At 40.8% G+C, this 24,312-nt stretch overlaps 2 protein-coding genes across 2 annotated transcripts; one reads left to right on the top strand and one right to left on the bottom strand.

The window, feature by feature from the left end:
• Positions 1–1,653: 1,653 nt before the first annotated feature.
• LOC110534915 (40S ribosomal protein S17-like) lies at positions 1,654–3,699 on the top strand (the record flags this gene model as incomplete). The annotated part of the gene is made up of 2 exons (XM_021619832.2): positions 1,654–1,795; positions 3,418–3,699. Coding segments are annotated over 2 exons (390 nt in total), but the record flags the coding sequence as incomplete, so codon positions are not given.
• Positions 3,700–10,733: 7,034 nt separating this feature from the next.
• LOC100335039 (red cell arrestin 2) lies at positions 10,734–23,715 on the bottom strand. The gene is given in 14 exon segments (NM_001171899.1): positions 10,734–10,889; positions 11,123–11,177; positions 11,659–11,735; positions 15,810–15,893; positions 16,137–16,274; positions 19,614–19,686; positions 19,808–20,028; positions 20,174–20,241; positions 20,417–20,476; positions 20,568–20,764; positions 20,873–20,917; positions 21,068–21,128; positions 21,242–21,272; positions 23,650–23,715. Coding segments are annotated over 14 exon segments (1,218 nt in total). The 5' UTR covers positions 23,673–23,715; the 3' UTR covers positions 10,734–10,804.
• Positions 23,716–24,312: the final 597 nt, after the last annotated feature.

Consider the following 24,312-nt stretch of genomic DNA (forward strand, 5'->3'; position numbering starts at 1 on the left):
GCTACTTTGAAGAATTTAAAATCAAAAATATATTTTGATTTGTTTAACAGTTTTTTGGATACTACATGATTCCATGTGTGTTATTTTATAGTTTTGATGTCTTCACTATTATTCTACAATGTAGAAAATAGTACAAAATAAAGAAAAACCCTTGAATGAGTAGGTGTATATATATATATATATATATATATATATATATAGTGTTTATCAATTGCCTATTACATACACTATATATACAAAAGTATGTGGCCACCTCTTCACGTAAGTGGATTTGGCACACAGCCATGCAATCTCCATAGACATTAGATGTAGAATGGTTTTATTCAAGAGCTCAGTGACTTTCAACGTGGTACCGTCATACAGTATGTAGGATGCCACCTTTCCAACAAGTCAGTTCATCAAATTTCTGCCCTGCTAGAGCTACCCCGGTCAAATGTAACTGCTGACATTGTGAAATGGAAACATATACGAGCAACAATGGCTCAGCCGTGAAGTGGTAGACCACACAAGCTCACAGAATGGCACTGCCAAAATCTTGTAAAATCTTCTGTTCTCCGTTGCAACACTCTGGAAGCATTGTCAGCACAAGAACAGTTAGTCTGGGTTTCCATGGCAGAGCAGCTGCACACAAGCCTAAGATCACCATGCGCAATGCCAAGCGTCGGCTGGAGTGGTGCAAAGCTAGCAGTCATTGGACTCCGGAGCAGTGGAAATGAGTTCTTTGGAGTGATAAATCATGCTTCACCATCTGGTAGTCCGACGGACAAATCTGGGTTTGGCAGATGCCAGGAGAATGGTACCTGCCCCAATGCATATTGGCAACTGTAAAGTTTGGTGGACGAGGAATAATAGTCTGGGGTTGTTTTTTATATTTCAGGCTTGGCCCCTTAGTTCCAGTGATACCCCTTTTTTCTCCCCAATTTCGTGGTATCCAATTGGTAGTAGTTACACTCTTGTCTCATCGCTGCAACTCCCGTACGGACTCGGGAGATGCGAAGGTCGAGGGCCATGTGTCCTTCGAAACTGACAAACATTTTTAAATGGTAAACGCCTGAGTGAATTATCTTTATTTATCCACCATCTTTGCTGCAGACAAATATGATATTTTATATTGCTCAGCTCAGTCGCGACTCACAAACTTTGCAGGTGGTTCTGATTAATAAACAATGCCGTGCTGGTGGGTGGTACGATTCAAATAAAACCCAGCCCTGAAACTAAATGTAGGCTAAAAAGAAATGTGCATGTCATTTAATTGGAAAAGCAGTGGTGTAAAGTACTTAAGTAAAAATATTTTAAAGTACTACATAAGTAGTTTAAAAATATATATCTGTACTTTACTATTTATATTTTTTGACAACTTTGCCTTTTACTCCACTACATTCCTAAACAAAATAATACTTACTTTTTTGGGTACTTTTTACTCCATACACTTTCCTTGACATCCAAAAGTACTCAGGACAGGAAAATGGTCCAATTCACACTTATCAAGAGAACATCACTGGTCTGGCGGTCTCAATAAACACAAATGCTTGTTTGTAAATTATGTCTGAGTGTTAGTGTGCCCCTGGCTATCCGTAAATAGAAAATTGTGCCATCTGGTTTGTTTAATATAATGAATGTAAAATAATTTATACTTTGGCTCTTCAACTAACCCGAGTCAGGACTAAGACAGTGAAAAAGGCCGCCCGTGTCATCATTGAGAAGTACTACACCAGGCTGGGAAATTACTTCCACACCAACAAGAGGGTGTGCGAGGAGATCGCAATCATCCACAGCAAGAAGCTGCGCAACAAGATACAGTGCCTTGCGAAAGTATTCGGCCCCCTTGAACTTTGCGACCTTTTGCCACATTTCAGGCTTCAAACATAAAGATATAAAACTGTATTTTTTTGTGAAGAATCAACAACAAGTGGGACACAATCATGAAGTGGAACGACATTTATTGGATATTTCAAACTTTTTTAACAAATCAAAAACTGAAAAATTGGGCGTGCAAAATTATTCAGCCCCCTTAAGTTAATACTTTGTAGCGCCACCTTTTGCTGTGATTACAGCTGTAAGTCGCTTGGGGTATGTCTCTATCAGTTTTGCACATCGAGAGACTGACATTTTTTCCCATTCCTCCTTGCAAAACAGCTCGAGCTCAGTGAGGTTGGATGGAGAGCATTTGTGAACAGCAGTTTTCAGTTCTTTCCACAGATTCTCGATTGGATTCAGGTCTGGACTTTGACTTGGCCATTCTAACACCTGGATATGTTTATTTTTGAACCATTCCATTGTAGATTTTGCTTTATGTTTTGGATCATTGTCTTGTTGGAAGACAAATCTCCGTCCCAGTCTCAGGTCTTTTGCAGACTCCATCAGGGTTTCTTCCAGAATGGTCCTGTATTTGGCTCCATCCATCTTCCCATCAATTTTAACCATCTTCCCTGTCCCTGCTGAAGAAAAGCAGGCACAAACCATGATGCTGCCACCACCATGTTTGACAGTGGGGATGGTGTGTTCAGCTGTGTTGCTTTTACGCCAAACATAACGTTTTGCATTGTTGCCAAAAAGTTCAATTTTGGTTTCATCTGACCAGAGCACCTTCTTCCACATGTTTGGTGTGTCTCCCAGGTGGCTTGTGGCAAACTTTAAACAACACTTTTTATGGATATCTTTAAGAAATGGCTTTCTTCTTGCCACTCTTCCATAAAGGCCAAATTTGTGCAATATACGACTGATTGTTGTCCTATGGACAGAGACTCCCACCTCAGCTATAGATCTCTGCAGTTCATCCAGAGTGATCATGGGCCTTTTGGCTGCATCTCTGATCAGTCTTCTCCTTGTATGAGCTGAAAGTTTAGAGGGACGGCCAGGTCTTGGTAGATTTGCAGTGGTCTGATACTCCTTCCATTTCAATATTGTCACTTGCACAGTGCTCCTTGGGATGTTTAAGGCTTGGGAAATCTTTTTGTATCCAAATCCGGCTTTAAACTTCTTCACAACAGTATCCCGGACCTGCCTGGTGTGTTCCTTGTTCTTCATGATGCTCTCTGCGCTTTTAACGGACCTCTGAGACTATCACAGTGCAGGTGCATTTATACGGAGACTTGATTACACACAGGTGGATTGTATTTATCATCATTAGTCATTTAGGTCAACATTGGATCATTCAGAGATCCTCACTGAACTTCTGGAGAGAGTTTGCTGCACTGAAAGTAAAGGGGCTGAATAATTTTGCACGCCCAATTTTTCAGTTTTTGATTTGTTAAAAAAGTTTGAAATATCCAATAAATGTCGTTCCACTTCATGATTGTGTCCCACTTGTTGTTGTTTCTTCACAAAAAAATACAGTTTTATATCTTTATGTTTGAAGCCTGAAATGTGGCAAAAGGTCGCAAAGTTCAAGGGGCCGAATACTTTCGCAGGGCACTGTAGCTGGGTATGTGACCCATCTCATGAAGCGCATCCAGAGGGGCCCCGTCAGAGGCATCTCCATCAAGCTCCAGGAGGAGGAGAGGGAGAGGAGGGACAACTACGTCCCAGAGGTGTCTGCACTCGACCAGGAGATAATCGAGGTCGACCCAGACACCAAGGAGATGCTCAAGCTACTGGACTTTGGCAGTTTGTCGAACCTGCAAGTCACCCAGCCAACTGTCGGAATGAACTTCAAGACACCATGAGGAGTCTAGGCATTTGTAATATCGCTTAATAATACAATTAAAAAGTACACAAAAAGGAAAAAAATTAATTATAATAATTTATACTTTTACTTTTGATACTTAAGTATATTTTAGCAATTACATTTACTTTTGATACTTACTTTTGATATATTTAATACCAAATACTTTTAGACTATTACTCAAGTAGTATTTTACTGGGTGAATTTCACTTGAGTAATTTTCTTTTCAGGCATCTTTACTATTACTCAAGTATGACAATTGTATACTTTTTCCACCACTGAGGAAAAGACGCATTGTTGGCACAAATTTTCTGTTTGTGTTTGTCACTTTAAGTCAATAAAACGATTACTTATTGACTTAAATTGTTCTGCAACATCATAGCCATTGTCTTTCAGCTCGAAAAAGTGAATTTCTACTGGTGTAGGCGTTTCAGTCTCCACTCTGTTGATGCTGATCCAAGTCAAGCACTGGGTCCAACAGTGGAGACTCCTCAAAGGAGGAAGGGGAGGACCATCCTCCTCAGTGAATTTCATTCAAATAAAAATTGAAAAACATTTTAAAAGTTATTATTTTTTAGATAAAACTATACTAAATATAATCACGTCACCAAATAACTGATTAAACACATAATTTGGAAAGGTCTACAGTAGCCTCAACAGCACTCTGTAGTTTAGCACCATAGTGTAGCCAGTGGACAACTAGCTTCCGTCCTCTTTTGGGCACATTGACTTCAATACAAAACCTAGGAGGCTCATGGTTCTCACCCCCTTCTATAGACTTACATGCTGACCACACCGCTTGCGTCGCACGAGTGTTGCAAAATAAATGTACACATAGATGTTATTCAATCATTGCGTGTCAACGAGCTCCTGCGTAGCCAGGCGTTAAAATAGAACTTGATTCTATTTATGACGCATTGCAAGTCCTGCCTCTCCCATCTCCTCATTGTTTTTTAGGGGCATATACCCACGTGGGTGATTAAAAGATGAACTGGGGTCCACACTCCAGTCCACTTGGTAGTGGTAATGCACCTTAAAGTTGGTTGCCAACCGCCATATAAAGTCCAAAGAAGAAGAAGCCTGAAGGAGGAGAGATTACTAGAAACAAACTGCAAATGCAGCTAGCTAGTTTAGTCTGCTCAAACAAAGGGATGTTATGTTAGCTAGCTGGCTATGCCCATCCAATAAAACACTGGAACTCTTCCAAGTCAAGGTATGCTTTTGGTTTTACTAATTTATTGCAACTGGGGCCCACGGTGTAACTGCTTACTGACTGTACACTGTACTGCATGATTGTAGCAGGTTTACTAACGCATTAGTTCTATTAGCTATGCTGACTATGACGTTACTTTAGCTAACATGGTGACAACAATGTAGGCTGTGTGTAGCGGTTTGACTTGGAAAGCTTTTTTCACCTGGTCACATACAGCTGATGTGTTGTGCATTGAAGTCCACAAGTGAACTGGACAAGGTAAGAGGAGAGCGCATAGTTGCGAAAAGGAAAACAACGTGGCTGCTATGAAAGTGAACTGTGTTTAAGCGTGATCAGGGGTGTATTCATTCCGCCGATTCTGTAGAAAAATGTTTCTTAAACCGGAAAACAAAATGGGGATAAACATACCTGAATATGTCCAATAGAAACTTGTTTGTAACTGTTGGACTAATGATTACACCCTAGATCAGCTAGATGCAGGCAAGAGTGTGCAAGGTTGTATTGAATATCACTGTGTCCATGTGTCACCTCAATTTTTATCTTGTCCTGTGTGCACCTACGTTGTAAACTTTCATTCATAGGTTGTAGCAACCTCGTGATGGGTATAGGTAAAATTTGAGTATCATGTTGTAATGCTGTTGCAACGCTGTTACATTGAACTGGGTGAATGGAATATGTGACACTCTTCCAATATGCTGTAATATAAATAAGGCCGTGCTCATAAGAAAAAAATCATCCTCCCTCATTTTAAACGGCACTGACCGCCACCGGTCTGCAGTGATAGTCTACCTTCAGGGGTGAGGAGTAACGGATTACATGTAAGGGATTACAAAAATGTTTAATACTTTACATTACCAGCAAAAATTGTGTAATCAGATTACAGATACTTTTGAAAAACTAGATGATTACTTCGAGGATAACTTTTATATCCAGAAAGGATATTTGCAGAAAAAAATGACACTTCTATTTTCTCAATGACATTCAAATCAGCATTGAAAAAAGGCACAGGTTTAAATTTGTTCTGCCTGAGCAAGTCTGACCTCAAATCAGAGACCACTATGATGACACACCAAATGTGTTTGATGGATCGCGGGAAAAGAGCAGGAATAGGCTTTTACAGGCTACAGTCCAAGCTATATTTTCCAATGGTGCAATTGATGTCGTCATCCAGTGATTATCCAATTTGCCCACTCTGGTTTTGGCACATGCGCTCTAGCCAACAACTCATTATGAGATTATTCTGGATAAAAACGAGATTATTTGTCAGAATAAGAACCTATTTATTGGAAAGGAGCATCAAACTCACTCACCACCCTGTGAAGTTCATCTGTAGCCTAATAATCTGCATGCTTTCGCGAGTCGATGTGCGAGGACCACACAACATATCATCGCGTGACTCCAAATTTACTTCGATATGATGGTTATTATAGCAATATTTGCGCATAAAAGCGTTTCCACTGCCATTTCTCCATAATTTAATTTTACCGACACAAAAAGAGCCCACCATGTTGAAGAACAAATTGAATTTCGGCATTTATACAATTTTACCGGCATTTCATGTTTCCATAAACCGAGTCGTCACTTTTTGTTCATGCGCCATGTAATTAATCTTCATGAAATTGTCGGATGGAAACGTGGTTAGTGACCTCCAAACAAACAAATATTTTCGTGGGCAGAGAAAAATCTCTCGCTTCGCCTCTATCGTCTCAGTAGAATGTTTGGTAGCGTTGTGACAGGCGCTGTGTTCAGTCTAAAGACATGCAAGTACTGACAATGTTTCTTGCCAATTTTACGTTTTAAAATTATGCCAACAGCAATCGCAACCTCCAACAAGTCGTTTAAATACTTTACCATAAGAACTTCAGAGTAAAGACGGCAATGGAAAGGTAGAATAGTCACGTGCGCGCTGGACTGTTCCAGAGAGATTGTAAACAAAAGGACCCATTTACTGGTGTCTTCAACACCTGTAAATTGTCAGAGTTATCTGTGGATTTATTACATTTGAATAATGAGTTATTTGTGAATATATTTGCCAACATGTTGTGATTGTCTCTTTTCAGTGTCCAAATTAGCAGAGCGGCTTGACTAAAGGGAGACATTTTGGGATGAGTCACAGAGACCCAGGTAGGAATGCCAGCTGGAACAGAGTAAAGGTCAGATTTGGCTAGGAGATGGAAACACCTAGAGGAAATCCAGAATTGTGCAAATGTGTTGTAATGCAAACAATGCATCCTATTGATCTGGAAAGATCAACTGACATACAAACCTAATGTTTGATTTGATGTCCATCAGCATTCTCTAACCATATATCAATATTTTCCACAGTTCTGAAGGATATGGTGGAATGACAGCTGACCACAGAGAATTGCACCTCAACCTCAGAGAGAGTGAACATATAACAGAAAAGGTGACTGTCAATTATCTTACTGGATCCAGTCCCACTCAACCCATATTTCTTGGTCAGTTTCAAGATTCTTGTGCACTTTTCCATAGATTGTGGAAAGAGAGTTGTGGGTGCTGCTGCTACATTGGTTCCATTCAATGTCATCCAGTCAATTGGATTCTCTGATGTCTTCGCTTGTGCTGCATCTGGCAACCCAGCCCTTACATAGTAGCCTTGTACACAAGATTGCTTCTCCTTGCCTTTCTTGCCCAGAATTGGATCAAAACAGTGATTGTTTATCTTATTTTTGACCTGCTCTTACCAGTCCAATCTTCCTCTTCTTCCTCCCCAGCTCTCTCGGACAGTTTCTGACCTGACCACCCTCATGTACCTGAAAGAAGCAGAGCTTCAATACTGCCACTCAGAGTAAGTGATCAACCATTGAAATCTGTTTATACATTATGGTACAGTCCTCTATATGGTTTAATAATGGATCCATGACATTGTCTACAAAGATACTGAAACTGAGAGGGATCTTAGTTGTGAGGTTGTCTGATATAAAATTACATAGACTCATGTCACCATCTTCTATTAGTCTCCCGCTATCAGAAGGAAGCTGTCACTCAAGCTAGGGGGGGGGGGGGGGGCAACATTCTGCAGGCCAGCCTATCAGAGCGTTAGTTTGAATTGGAGACCCAATCAAAGGAGTTGGCAGTCCTGCGGTTGGAGCAGCGGGAGTTGAGGTGCTTGCAGCGGCCTGGAGAGAGAGAGGGGCTTCTGGAGAGATGGATGGATGAGAAGGAGGCGGCGGCAGAGAGGGTGAACAGGCACAATGCTCTGTCACAGGAAAGGTGACAGAGCAAGGGTTCTATAATTAGTTTGAATACTTAGAACATTTAAACTCCTAGCCTATTCCCCTTGAGGTAAAGTAATATATCTAGGTGTAACCGAAAGGTCAATGGTTAAAACCCTGAGCCGACTAAGTGCTAAAAATCTGTCATTGTGCGCTTGAGCAAGGAATTTAACCCTATTTGCTCCTGTAAGTTGCTCTGAATAAGAGCGTCTGCTAAATGACTAAAATGTACAAATGTAAATGTGGTTGGGGCTAAGAGATGTGTGTAGTACTGGACGTGGATAGAGGTACAGTGATTGAATGCTTTTCCCCTACCAGATGGTGTCGTTTCACCTGTCGGCTCAACAAGCACCTCCGTAGAACGATGCTGCGACCAGGTGAGCAGACCAACTCCTGGATGACTGGTAGGCCTTCAACAGAACCAGTAACTGCCATACAGAGTAAGACTTCCAATACCCTTAAATTATCCTCATTGGGGGGTTGCTATTGTAGATCGGATTGCATACTCTAATCACAGTGACACGTATGCATAACTGCCCACTGTCCATTCTCCTGTCTTTTCTCTGTAAGGAGACACAGACACAGAACACACAGCAGTGTCAGGCACTCGCTTGCGTTCCTTACTAATATCAAGGTCTGCTTTGCCCAGAGGAGGATGGTGCACACTGCCCAGGGTGGACCTTGACACATTTTCCCAAAACTTCCTGTACTAAAACAGACCTTGAATTTGGCTCAAATGTTTTTTATTTTTATCTATTGAAAGATATTGATTTGAATCAATGTAGCTATAGGTAAAGCTAATTATAAACCAAACTGTAATACTGTTGTGAATTTCAGATACTGTATGTACAGGCTTTTAAGTGAGTACCTAAGACATAACTCAATGTTTTATTATTAACTGTTTTAAAATACTATGAGCAATAAAGTAAAACTTCTGTCATGTTTTTCACTTCACTTAGACACCACTCTCTGTCCTGTGACTGCTTCCTGTTTTTATGTGCGACCATCCTTTTAATGGTCACTCACTGGCCCACAGAGGAGCTTACCTAACTACACATTTCTGCAAAGTAGGTATAAATGTGTCAGTGGCACTTTGAGCCCCAAATGGTGAAGCATGATGCCATTTTGATAACTTCTGACAAGTTACTGTGCAAAACAAATTTAACGCGAACACACATTGTAGATAAAGAAATTGAACTTCTGACGAGGAAGTCATCTGAGCCCATGTTTGGATACTTGACTTCATCACTTCCACAGTCAGATTAACTTCTCTTCCGTCTTTGGATGTGAGACTTGATAGAACGTACACGAAAAGGAGTATCTACTAGAGAATTTAATTCATTTTGCCTTTAATTTTAAAAAAAAAATCTGAAAAAAAGGCAAACAAAAGTATTAAATGATTGAGAATAATCATAGTCAATGATACAGTAATAATATTAATAGTTCTGTCATGTTCCATCAATCATATCAGCATACTTTCTGTAGACATTAAGACTCTCCCACAGCTCAGTGGCAGCACTTTCAAATATTCACACAGAGCTGCAAACAGGTAACCCATAGATGCACAACAACAATCACAGATCATAGTTCACAACACTGAAAAACATGCTCCATTGGTGTCGCTGTTGCTCTACAAAGCTCTGACACCAATGATGAACCTCAAACTGACCCCTAGCTAGCCTGTCACTAGGCACTTCTAGGATTGGATAGGTATAAATATTATAGTAATTGATTCACCCTGCCTTCTCATTGGCTAGTCGGAATTTCCCCACATGACTTATATCTATCCAAGCCTTTCAGATCTACAGGAGTGCCTACAGAAGAAGAGCTATGGGCCAGTTTGGGATTCAGCACAAAAGTGAATAGAATCTGATTATTTGAAAAAGAATCTGATGAATGTCAGTGGTGCATTGAGATTAACTGACAATGAGGAGTATCACTAGGCTATACAGTGCAGGTCCAGTGTGTGCAAGTTTATTGTAAGTGGGAGCGTATCGTCTGTCCTCTTTTTATTGTAGAAGAGAGTGAATCATAGATACCTCTATTCTTCCCTTAAAACATGAAGGTTTTTACAGAATGAATGACAGGGTAGAAATTCAGGAATGTCAAGATGGGGCAGATGAAAGGGTTGCCTAAATTACATCACCAAACCAAAGTGTGTCAGTCTGTGTGTTTGCCCTTCTCTCGGTGTGTTTACAGGTACTCTCTAAACCTCGTTTTATATCAATGATCAATACATGATCAATATGATCAATATTTGTAGAAATAATTACATTTAAATCACTATTGGTGGAAAAAGAACGATAAAGCCCCCTTCCTTTTAATGGCACTCCCTCGGCGGGGACAGCCATGGCACATCATCCCTCTTTATGACATTTAAATCATCTACTTTTTATCCATTATAGCACTTATTACACCACTCCTAAAAACTGCTGGCCAAATGACACCTGTGGATCTGTCAGCATTGCCATGGTACGATATTACATCAACATTTACATGGTGCTGGGTTTTCTTGTGTTTGCCACCCCCCATAACAACAACCACTGCAGACAGCGAGAACGCAAAACAGAGAACATGTACAAGAAAAGTGGCTTAAGCAAGACAAAAGAACACCGCAAGCAACATAGGGAAGACCACGAGGCCACCACACCTCTCCATCCACATGCCTTCATCCCACCGTGTGCTTGAGCTCTAACAGTCCTCGTCGTCTGCCATTCCTTTGAGCCGCAGGCGGGCAAAGTCCTCGAACACAAAGTCGTCATCTTGGGAGAAACTACTGCAGGACGACAAGAAACAAGGAAACATGGCAGAAGTGTGAGTGTTTTAGATCTTTGGGAATAGTCTTAGGGTGTCTTTGGCTGCATTTACACCGGCAGCCCAATTCTGATATTTTTTTCACTTATTGGTCTTTTGCCAATAATTGGGCAAAAGATAAGAATTAGGTTGCCTGTGTAAACGCAGTAAAGAAGCAGTGATTACAATAGTCAGACAGACCAGATGAATACTCACTTTGATTCAAATTCTATCAGGTTGGTGTCGATGGGAGGGTCCGACTCCGGCACAGCTGTTAGAACACACAGATAATGACATGTCAGTGTGATGTCACCATGGCAACTCCATAGTAATTTACAGGCAGGAAATACCAGAGTGAGATTATGTATTTGATGTGCTTGTGTATGTGAGGGACTGTTGTTCCCTGCCCACAAGGCTGAACTAAACTACTGACAGATTTCACAAGACTGTGTCCATTGTCAATTCCTCTTCACTTATAGGATAAGTAGAGTCTCCACTAATTCACTGCTTCCCAATGACACAAAAAAAGCAAGCCCCTTGAGGGACTCTAAAGTGCTCATCTGCCTTAATTTGAACTGATCGGATCATTTGAATATGTGAATGTAACAAGGTGGAAGAATATGGTGGAAGCTTGCCAGAGGATTTGTTCAACTCTCAATTCACTGCAAATGGAGGGAAGGAGAGGAACCTGAAATACTGAGATAAAGACCTGATAGTGGGCTTATGGAGAGGTGGTGGGAATCTGTAGGTACCTGAATGTGGGCGGGATATGGGCAGTTCTGTGGGTTTGGGGTGCATTAAGACAAAGGGCAGCTCCACCGACACATCTCTGGAAAAACACAGAACATAAACAACATTTATTAAGATCAATAATTATTATTATGCATGCATATATATTATAAGACATTTAGCAGACGCTTTATTCCAAAGCGACTTAGTCATGCGTGCATACATTAAGTATGAGGGGGTCCCGGGAATTGGAGGCTCTATCCTGGCGTAGCAAGCACAATGCTCTAACAAATGAGCTACGAAGGACCACATGCATGTTCAATTATGCATGTCAATCAATAACAATTTGTTATTCTATGGATTCATTCATATGATATACTATTGCACAATTAATAATCCAGATCTGACAGGAAACCACCCAGGAAATAGTGATTAGTGACATGTTTGATCAGTGAAGGGGCAATTATCCCCATCAACCCTCCTTCGCTGTCAAACATTGATCTTCACCAATGGGAACTCTTCAGGTCTGGGTAGCACTTTGTTTCCAAACAGTCATTATACAGTAATAACCAATGAATTGTAATAAATCAAAGCCTGAACACCAAGATGTGCAGACTTAATATATTCAAGCTTAATTCCCCTCAACACTGCATTGATAACTCTGCATCAGTGTGACTTTGGGCCTAATGAAACCTCACACCATCCTTAGGGTTAGGACTGACTCAGGCAGGGAGAACACAGGAGGCTGCAGCTTAGCATCTGCAGGTGAGATTTGACATACAATGGCTGGTATGTAAAATAACCACACATACACACTTAAGAGGCACCGATGGCGGTTCTGGCGCACAGACACTCAACCAAGCGCGCACACACACAAATGGCAGTAGGGTATAAGATCACCACACACACATGTAGGTGGTGGCTGGGATGTCATATTACCTTTCTAACACGCCACTCAGCAGCCTGAGATGACCCAATGCAAGAGCAGATGCACGGGTGGAGGGAGAGAGACGCACAAACAAACAGATGGGCGGACAAACACAGGAGGCGAGAGAGACACAAACCACAGGAGGGAAGATGAAATGAGGCGGGAACTCAAAACCAAGGCAACCGCAACCGAGAGGGGAGACCACAAAGCATGGCGCACCAGTGAGTGGAGTGGGAGGAGCAGAGAGACGAGTGAGGGTCTGGGAGACGTGATTTTATGACTGTTTATACACAAGTTGTAGTGGCAGAGTATCAGAGTGTATGATACAGATTGGAGTGTAAAGGTGTGTGTGTGCGCGTGTGTGTAGACTACAGCATGTGTGTGGTCAGTGGTAGATGTGTGTGTCAGTGTTTCCCTGAGGACATGGAAGTAGCCAGCGAGGGGGGGGCATGCCCTCCTGGATATTGTTTTTTGCAGAACAAGTGTTATTTTGGTGACCTCTGATACATTCTAATTCCTTGATTCTATTCAAAATACACAGTTAATTGTTGAATACTTTAACGACTTTACCTCCCAGGTTGTGACTTAATTAAAATTTATGAATTCAGTGTGTTGTTAATATTGTCTAGGCCTATATGATCAGAGCTATTTTCTAAGTAATATAACCGTATATATCACTAAACCAGTCTCTTGAGATTAAAATTATATTTACAATTTTACTGCAAGATATGAACTGCCACAATGATGTTTGTTCTTAAAATTATGTATTTTATTGGCTCTGTGGCTATGGACACTAAGGGTAATGAAACCAATGTGTCATTTAGAAATGTGGGCGAACTATCCCTTTAACAGTTTGGCCTGTCAATCAATCACTGTGGGTGGGATTGTCAGGGAGGGGACAGGATGTTTGTGAGTCAAAGAGTTGGTAGGGTTTCAGACTTGAAGGGAAGGGTAGATTAGTAATCTAGTCAGAAAAACTAGTCTAGTCGTTCAATTACATTTATTGTGGCAAAAACCTAAGAAAAAAGGTTGTATTCTGTCAAGTAAACATGGATTCCCTGTTGAGAAACAATATATAACTGCAGGAAAATTCTCAAGGGCAGTCCTCATGAGAGCTAGTTTAATCATAGTCTTTGTGACTTCACTTGAAGAAAATGTCAAAGTTCTTGAAATGTTACGTATTGACGGACCTTCATGTCTTAAAGTAATGATGGTCTGTCGTTTCTCTTTGCTTATTTGAGCTGTTCTTGCCATAATATGGACTTGGTCTTTCACCAAATTTTCTGTATATCCCCCTACCTTGTCACAACACAACTGATTGGTTCAAATGCATTAAGGTAAGAAATTCCACAAATTAACTTAAGGCACACCTGTTAATTGAAATGCATTCCAGGTGACTACCTCATGAAGCTGGTTGAGAAAATGCCAAGAGCGCGCAAAGATGTCATCAAGGGAAAGGGTGGCTACATTGAAGAATCTCAAATAAACAAATCCAAATATATTTTATAACATTTTTTGGTTACTACATGATTCCATCTGTGTTATTTCACTATTATTCTACAATGTAGAAAATAGTACAAATAAAGAAAAACACTTGAATAAGTAGGTGTTCTAAAACTTTTGACCTGTAGTGTGTATATTTCCTGAGCTTTCTTATTAAACCTTATAATTATTTTTTTTTCTGTCTTTTGCCATTTATGAATATGTTATTCAATGCGTTTCTATGGGCTATAGAAGTAAAGGCCAAATTCAATACTTGTTTAATATTTATATGCATAGTTATTTTTTTATACCTAAAGGGGTCCTACAGTTCCAAAACAAATAGCTAAATGATCTATGTTATGACCACCTTAAAACAATTCCACATGTCAGCTTAGAACCGAGAGGCTTAGGGTGTTTCTCAATTTTTCATACTACCGTGCTCCACACTCTCATGCTCAAGAGTGCATTCTCAGATCATGTTCTTGTGAAGACGAAAGTGTGGGAAAAAAAACCCCATAAAACAATACATTTGAGAAGCACTCGCAGTCTCCCTACTGTATTACCTCACACTTTACCTCTCCATTCACTGAACCTTCTTCCAGCCAGGACAATGGCAACAATAGATTAAACAAGATATATACACAAAGCAAACATTTCACTTCATAATAATCAACTAGATATGTGAATCGTAATAATGTAGTTAAACAGGCAAAATTGACCTAAAACTAATGTTATGCAAGGTAGATGTACATTTTTCATGGGTAGCTAGCCAGTTAGCCCTATTGACTTACCCATTCACTGAACTGTTTTCCAATCATGAAAACAATGGCAATAGAGACGAAACAAGATAAACACAAAGCAACCGTTTTACTTCATAATTATCAGCTAGCTATATGTGAATCATAATAATGTAGCTAACCAGATAGTTTAACAGCTGGGCTCCCGAGTGGCACAGCGGTCTAAGGCCCTGCATCTCAGTGCAAGAGGTGTCACTATAGTCCCTGGTTCGAATCCAGGCTGAATCACATCCAGACGTAATTGGGAGTCCCATAGGGCGGCGCACCATTGGCCCAGCGTCATCCGGGTTTGGCCGGGGTAGGCCTCCATTGCAAATAAGAATTTGTTCTTAACTGACTTGCCTAGTTAAATAGAAGGTAAAATAAAATCAAGCAAAAATTATACAAGATGATACAAGTCTAGCTAACAATTCTTTGTGGCCATCTAACAGTACTAGTAGCTAGCCAGTATACGGTACATAGGCAGGAAAACATGCCAAAATTAACACAGCATGTATTTATGTTATCAAGATAAAATATTGTAGTCAGGAAATATGAGATGTGAACAGGCAACATTTCATTCTCTCGCTTCAGCTCAAATAATGCCTGCCATTGATTTCAAGAAATGTTGCATAATTTTTTACATGGTTCCGTCATAATTCTTTGCATACTTTCCGTTGACGCTTGTGTCGATGCATGCTTCAAAATATGTACAAATGGAGTAGGTATTCAAGAAGGTCCCTGTGATCTGTTTCACATACTTTGATTTGAACTCATACTCCAACCCTCAAGTGCTCCAATTTGCGTGTTCGGAGGTAGTATGTATTTTGAGAAACACCCTTAGACTTTGAGGTTTTTAAATTAAAAGAAGCCTAGTTAATATATGAAGTAGAAAAAGTAGTGCGTAAGGAAAACACTGCAGTGTGTACCTGCACATAACCCCCCCACAACATCGTATTGATATTGACCAGACTCATGTGGAACTCACCCTCCACGAGAGATGACCAGTTTTACTTTGACCCTGTAGGAGACCAGGATTCCAAGGACCTCCTTGTTAGTTACATCCTTAACACTGAAACACAAACATGAGAGAAAGAGAGGGTGGTGAAAAAGGTTCTCAGTAAGGGATGGGTTCTTGCATCTTCTAGGGATGAGCTCAACCACTCCCTTAGCATGTGTAAACTCATATGCTGGCCAAGTTACAGTATGTGTGGTGTGTGAAATATTGCTGAGGCCAAGCTAGAGAGAGTGTAATTATTATCTAACATGGTTCTGGATGCCAGACTACAGTGTTTGTGTGTGTGAGTCATCATACATGGTGCTGGAGGCCAGGTTGGTGTCCTCATGTTTGAGCTTTCCGTCCAGGGCCAGGCCCCTCTTCTCACGGTTCTTGTCTAGCGTGGGTGTGAGGGTGTACACCTTACAGAACGTAGAGCTAGACGACACCTGGTCACTGAGGAGAGGAACACACACACCTATCAGCACACCTGGAGCATAACTGGAATATCAATAGATCTGGACAAGAAGGTATGGAAAAACACCTGATCACAAGCTAGAAGTTATTAAAAGATGCCTTGGAAATCTGAAAAATGATAATGGCATGAACAGGAAAGGATGGGGGAGGGAGAGCAAGCCCGAGCCAGAACTATACAGGATATTATTAGAAACAAGGGTCCCCTGTACCAAATCAAACTTCCAGACTAATACAAAATAACAGGGCTACTCCTGGAAAGTATTCATACAGTACATGGATCATACACTATTGAAAAGATAAATATGTATGATTTATTCATATTGCCTTACACTTCTTAGATAAATATCAAGTCTACAGTGAATTTGTTTGAACAGCAGCCATACTTGCTAGATGAGGCTGTGGGCCTGGAAGAGGACTTTTTAGCTAACTTAGCTATAAACATGATACTATTTTTCTTTCTTGCATGTATAAAATATTAAAGGTTAACAGAAAGCAAAAGAGGAAATTGATGAAAACAAAAGAAGAAGTGAACAATATCTGACAAGTGGGTTGTCGTTCTGGCTTCAGGAATGGCGGTTCAAATCCACTCTCTTCCCTCCTGTTGCTACACTTCAGTTGGGCTTTGCGGATGGATGCCACCAACGCCACCGAGCAAGGCAGACACAGTCAAACTAGATCCGAGAACAATCTAAGATCTGCTACGTAGCCCCTGAGAAAGCTCCGACCCAAAGAAACACGCACACACACACAAGCTTTACACAGCGTCATTCCAGCTAACAGCAAATCCCCAGGTGCTACCAGCCACAATGCATGACTGGCTATACTGCAGTAGTTCAGAACTACCAGAGGATGGGGGATGTGCTCAGGGTAACAGACAGTGCTTCACCACTCTTTTTGACATGCACAAAATTACAGGGTGTTTCTCTGCTATCTAAAGTAGCCTCAAATTTTGATGAACCAATGTAGCCTCTGCTTTGTTGTTTCTCATTCCCACAGAGTTTCCATGTTTTGTCCTCTACCTGTAGCATAGAAGGAACTTTGTTTAGAATTACAAACTCAACATTTTGTTGTTCCTTGCCAGACCAGGGTAAATGTTGTTTCAACATTTGTTCATCCTAAAATACTGGTATACAATGGCAGAACGGCGCCAGAAATCAAACATGGTATAACCAAACCTTTAATGCTCACCAACATAGTCTATATACCATGACGTCTGGTGCTGCAGCGGTCAGCAGGTTATTGTCATGCAAAAGACTGGCCGTCTCAGACTGTTAATTAACAATCATGTTAAAGTAACATCTCCAGGCTCCACTCAGACAAGTAGCATACAAGCCTCTGACGCACACCTTTGGAACATCGACATTTTAAAAAGTTGAATAAAACTAATTGAATATACACCATAACAATAAATTCATTTATTTTAGGCAGGTCTAAAAAAACATTATGATTTGAAATAAATGTATTTCAAAAGAACAGTATATAAGTTGGCCTGCTGTGTGTTATCTGGCTATAAAATTATTATTTTTTAAATAAAAAAATATGCCATAACCTGTAGGCTTGTTCGTTTAGCAGACAATATATGCGTATAAGTCCCGAGAACATGATATGATTTTATAGTAAGAAGAATATAATTGAACTTAGCTGATAAAAATAGACTGGATAATATTCCCATTCCGGAGCGAGAGAGAGCGCATATGAAGTGGCTATGTTGAGCGTAAAAGTGATTATTTGAAACAAGTCCTATGCGCTAGGTTTAGAGTTATTTGGCAACTTTAGTTGTGAATGATACAAACCTTAAAATGATTTAGAAATCAAAGATATATGGGCTGTATGATCCGACTATAGGCTATTGATGATTTGAGAAAGTCGCAACAACAAAAAAGCTTGAGCTCTGCTCCTTACCTCAGGCTGCATACGCTGTTCTCTCATCAAGTGATCATATTTCCACCAATCAGACTATTCTGAATATGAACTCATCTTTACTAATATGTCAAATTAGTTGCAATTTATAATGGCCCATTATCAAACAAGCAATACAAAAAATACATGTCATCCGTATGCACTGGAATAGCGAATGGAGGCCACTTTCCTGCCGGTACGGTTTTCACTCATGTTGGGTAGACTATTCCAGTAATTTCGCTGCGACACAGGTGATATTCAGGCCAAACTCTGTGCTCTCCAACCCTGTTCCTGCAGCTACCCAGTGTTTAATTTGTGAAACCAAGTGAAATCTGTTTGGGAACATCGATAGTAACATGTTTTCACAACTAAACATATTTCATTAAACTGTTATAACAGCCCCTCTCTCTCTGCGTGCTGGAGAAAGGAATAAAGGAGAGGAGATTGAAACTCACGGTGGTGAGATATTTTGTAGCTCAAGGTAATGTGTCAGTCCATTATTATAATTTGTTTAAATTCCCTATTACTCAAAATCTACAACAAATTCACTATAATTATAGTCTAAATCTGAATTTCTTTCATTTAAGATAGACCGATTATGTACCAAAGATATAATGAATCAGTATTTATGTTTTTCTGCCATGCATAATATGTAGTTGGCTATTTAATGGCACAATCTTTATTTAAATTCAGGGGGATTTGGGGGCTTGGGCTCATATATAGGCCTATGCATAAGCTCTAATATGCATATGTATGCTTTGAATTAATCATCACCTTAGAAAGCGCTGTCCATTTTGTTGTGTTAGGCTTTGAAACAACATCCACAACGACCATGTTTTTCACTCAGTTTCAACCTATTGTTGAACTTCTTTCTTCAAATTAATCAAGCACAGTGAGGTAAGTTGTAAAAGCACCTACTGCCTTGATGATAAGTGTTTGATGTGATTTTCGATTACATAGACGTCAGAGTGGTTGGAGCAGTGGTTCCCAACCTTTTTTGGTTACTGTACCACCCATTTAATTTTGCTCTGCCCAGAGTACCCCCTCGTGTAGATTTGACCAATCAGTCTTCCAGTACCCCCTGTGGATAGGCCAAGTACCCCCAGGGGTCCTAGTACCCCTGTTTGGGAACCACTGGGTTAAACGAACAATAGAGCCCTGAGTACCAGGCCATTAGCCACCTGATTATCGTTAGGGAGTTGGGTAAGCTACTACTAATGCATGTCCAGAGTGCATAAAAAGAGATTACCCTGACTCAACGTTCAAGTAGAATTTTACTGTGGTCATGACTTATGACTGCCAGTGTGGCAGTAATACCTCACCGCAACAGCCCTAGGTGTGATGTATAAAAGGAAACAGGCAAAGTGGAAATAAAGGAACTGAGGAGTGATAAGTATAATAGTCAGGTAAAATACTCACTCTGCCTCCACCTGAGCCACTGGACACTTGTACTGAGCCGTACTGAACAGACAGATATCAGCATACTGTCGCACTGGGGAGAGGGAAAGAAAGAGTTAACCACACACATACAAAAGAAAACAGAGGAGAGAAGAGCGAATAGAGCCTAGAGTCATAAAAAAACAATTGATACAACTTTGATGAAAGACAGGTACCTGAGATTTTGACTCTTTTGACAGTCTTGGTGGAGTTGTTGGTGACGTGAACATTCACGCTGATGGGTTCTCCATGGTAGTAGAGCTCTTTATCCAGAGAGGCCTCCAGGTGTAGTGAGCGGTCCGACATGAGGAAGCTCCGTGTGGTCTCCACCATGGGCTGAGGCCCAGGCTTCTCTGGGGCATACTGCACCTTACGGATCACTAGCCGCACAGAGTTCCTACACAACACACACGTTACAGATCACCAACTTTGCTGACTAACTAAAAACATAGAGAAATGCACAGACATGCATATCACATGTTTTCAATGATTACAGACCCTAAAAAGCTCCTGCAGAAGACAGAGTAAAATGGCTTTTGTACCGTTTGTGAATCTTCTCCTCTATCGATTTGGCACAGAACGCTCGGATCTCAAAGTCTACCCCACATGCCTAAAGAGGGAAAGGTGGAGGAAAGGAGAAGCGACATGGACATAAACGATCAAATCGGCATTATTAGCGTCATGTGGATGTGTATTGTTGACTCTAAAGGTATGGAAATGGCTGAATTTAGATATCCGTCATATAATGTGTAAGTTTTCATGAAGTGATGCTCAAGCGTCTTTACCTTTCCAGTGTCTTCTGGTCCTGGCTGTAAGGTGACTGAGCACGGCAGGTTCTGGGGAATCTGAGAGAGACACAAATTTGCCATATTTTACAGACTCAAAGTATATGCATGTTCATGTGTGTGTGTGGTTGTGTGTCTCTACTTGACTCACTGTGAAGTAGAAGGGGTGTGCCTGCTGGCCCAGTTTCTTCAGTAGTCTTTCCTGCAAGCGACTGTTGGCTTTGCGTTCCTCTGCGATTGGAGGAAAGGCCTGGAAGGTGGAGATGTACAGATCCTTCCGGAATGACAGGCCCAGCACGTCCAGGTCCTCACGGCCATAGCGGAATGCACACGTCAGAGTCACAAACACTGGGGAGAAGGAGGAGGGGTTTGAACATCAGAAGAGGTTGATATAAAATGGCAAAATAATAGAGGAGACAAAACAGTGGAGAGAATGAGGAAGATGCCAACTCATACCTTTCCTTTCTTTCAGATAGTCGGGGTCCACTAGAATCACACCATCTGTGAGAAAGGAAAATGTAAAGAGGTAAGGTGTTGATTAGACAATATTAATTGTTTGAAACACAGAGTTTACGAACAATAAAATGAGGCAGTTTTATGAGAGTCCCATGATGCTCTCACCAGTAAACTCATTGACCATCCAGCACTTACCGACTGGGTCCACCTGGTCAAGGTGATCCACAAAGTCTCTCTTTCCCAGGTATACTGTGACCTGCAGAAAGGAGGGAGGGAAGTAGAGGACTTTATACAAATGTGAAAGTGTCACAATTAATAACATAAACCATCAAAGGATACAACTAGTCATGCAATACTCATGTCCTTTACCTTGCAGTTGGGGCTTGATTTCTTGAAGACTCTGACAAAAGGACACGGGAGATAGAAAGTGAGATAGAAAGAAAGAGAGATTTGATCAAGTAAGAAGCTATAGCCTATAAAGTATGGGGTGTAACTTTCACACCTCTGGGGTGTAATCATTAGTCCAAACAGTTGCAAAATGTAACATTTTGCTACTAGAATTAGTGTTTTAATTGGACAAATTAAGGTAGGTCACTCCTCGTTTTGTTTGCTTCCATTTAAGAAACATTTAGCAACCGAATCCACGTAATGAATACGCCCCTGGTGTTCGTCCAGTTTGTCCTCTATCATGTCCCTGAGGTGTAGGGTTAGACCTAATATCCTGCATCTGGACAGGAAACTCTCTCCTAGCAAATAGAGGCCATTTCCTGCTGCCGACTGCCACAAAAACAACAGGACAAAAAACCTCCTTCCTCATTTCACTAGGAATATCTACAAAGGAGTATTGATAGCATGCAGGAAAAAAAATTATGTTCAACAATAGTTTCTGAACTAAATTCTCAGAGAGCACTTTCACTATCACAGACTAGGCCTACACACACCCTATGCATACCTAACCTAGGTACGCAAACACACATACTTGTGAGAGGTTCATGGAATGTGGCAAGGTGTAACACAGTGTGTGCGTGCATATAGGAGGAAAGAGGATATTAACTGGCGAGCATTGAACGACTGTAGTCCTGTCATAAATGGGATATCTAGGCTAAATTTGCAAAGAAACTCATCCCAGTGACTGCTGATAACTAACTGATAAGGACAAGTCAACAACTCCTTAACATTAGGAGAATGAAGAGGGACCACTGACTACTAGTCCATTTCTGACCAGGGCTAGTGGAAGAAGGTGAACACTTTACCCTTTCCCACCAGTGGTGGAGAACATGAGCACACTAACAGCATATGGTAGTAAGTTTGACTTGGGATATCATTTAACTATAGTGAGTGTGTAGTGGACACGGGACAGGGCATGTCTTGTCTTCTCGCACATGCTCAGTTTGAATCTCATTGGCCTAGTGCTCTGCTGACTCTTCATTTACGAGCCAGTGCTACATTTTATACCTCCTGACTAGTTACCATCCAAACCCTTGACCCCTCAAAAACACCACTCCACTTGCTCACGAGCATCCATCAGGGGGTCGTCATCACTGCTGCTGACGCTTCAGAAACTACAAGAGAAATGCCTATTAACCTGACCTTGACCCTAAATCTCAAAACACTGAACCTAAACACCAATCTGACCGTTTACGTCAAACCTTCTACATGAAAGTGACCCTGTCCACTGCACAATAACCAATAAATAAAATCAATGAAAAATGTCAGTAGAGAACCATGCTGCATTCTCCAAATATATTCCACATTATTTATAGTCACTTGCAGAGGACATCGATCCAGAATAACCTAGTGGAGAAGTACAGCTGCTCAGAGTCAGACTGTACATACTGATGAAGATACAAGCAGCTGATTACCAAGAGCAAAATACTTTGAAGTTATCAAAGGTGTCAGGCCGGCAAGTGTATGAATAGCTGCATCCTTGTCCTGGCCTGATATGGACAGCACACAACAGTGGCTATACAACATGCCTATATACAGTAATCACGTATATGGCACATGGTATCAATAGCTTGATAGACTGTGTTTGTGTTTGTTTGTTTACATGCAGGATATTTATCTATGCATGAAATAACACTGGGCGATTAAGCGTAAAATGTACATCAAATAGATGTCACTGAGGGCCAAATAAACAGACAGCTAATTAGCCAGGACTCAAAACAGTACATCAATCATGCATATCAGCTCATTCGTTCATTTTGAGCTAGCTACAGTAACGTTAGTTGTTGGATGCGAGTTGTACCTAAACCCACACACACCGCGGGGGCCATCATAACACCGTTTACCCCACCCTGCAGCTAGCTAGAACATGCTTACTAAAACTGTTGCAATTGAAGTGAAACTAGCTAGTTGTCTAGTTAAACTAGAAATTATGTTATCGTCATCAAGGTGTAGGTAAAACAGGGATATTCCGGTGGATTGCGAAGACTCTTCCGCCCGAAGAGTTCTAGCTCGCTAACTACCTCTGCTAACATTAGCTAGCTAGGAAACATATGGGTCTGGCTAACAACAACACAAACACTGCTCTCGAAATCCTACGACTATGGTCGTTTTGGCTAAATGGTCTCTAAAGTTTAATTAGATAGCTAGTTGCTATTCTTGCCTTGGTAAGTATGGACCAATCTGATGTTGATGTAAGGGGAATAGGCTGGTCTCAAGTGATGCTAAGATGCTAGCGTAGCTAGCTCCCCGTGCTCGTGCCTTCACACACAACAACACACACACTGACAAGGGAGTAGAAAATACGAGATTGCGGGGGAATGAATCCTTACCTGGTGCCCGCCTTGTCCCCCATCTCCTCGGCAGGCTTTCGGTATATTGGTGGCAAAAGAACAAGCAGTGTGTATTTCTGTGAATTGTTATCTGTTTATTTTATGGTGTATTTTACTCCACCCTTGCAAGCTATCTGGCGCTGGCTTCCGTTCCTTTTCGCTTCCGCAAAAGCAGGAACTCATCCGATCCGTGCAGTTCTGATAAAGACGCACTTTTGGGAACAGTGTAGCATTGCGCAATAGCTACGCACTCTCAGAATGCCCTACGCCAAAATGGTACGCTTTTTGGGACGTAACGTTAGAGCGTTGCAGATTGAATTGCAATGTGTATACAGTGCATTTGGAAAGTATTCAGACCCTTTGACTTTTTACATTTTGTTATGTTACAGCCTTATTCTAAAATTGATTAAATTATTGTTATTTTACTACTGCTCTTTAATTATTTGTTACTTTTATTTCTTATTCCTCTTTTTTTAAACTGCATTTTTGGTTAGGTCTTGTAAGTAAGCATTTCACTGTAAGGTCTACAACACCTGTTGTATTCTGCGCATGTGACAAATACACTTAGATTTTTAATATTTTTCCTCATCTATCTACACACAATACCCCATAATAACACCGTGAAAACAGGTTTTTAGACATGTTTGCAAATGTATCACAAAT

Source organism: Oncorhynchus mykiss, chromosome 10 (assembly GCF_013265735.2).
Source record: "Oncorhynchus mykiss isolate Arlee chromosome 10, USDA_OmykA_1.1, whole genome shotgun sequence".
Classification (NCBI taxonomy): Eukaryota; Metazoa; Chordata; class Actinopteri; order Salmoniformes; family Salmonidae; genus Oncorhynchus; species Oncorhynchus mykiss.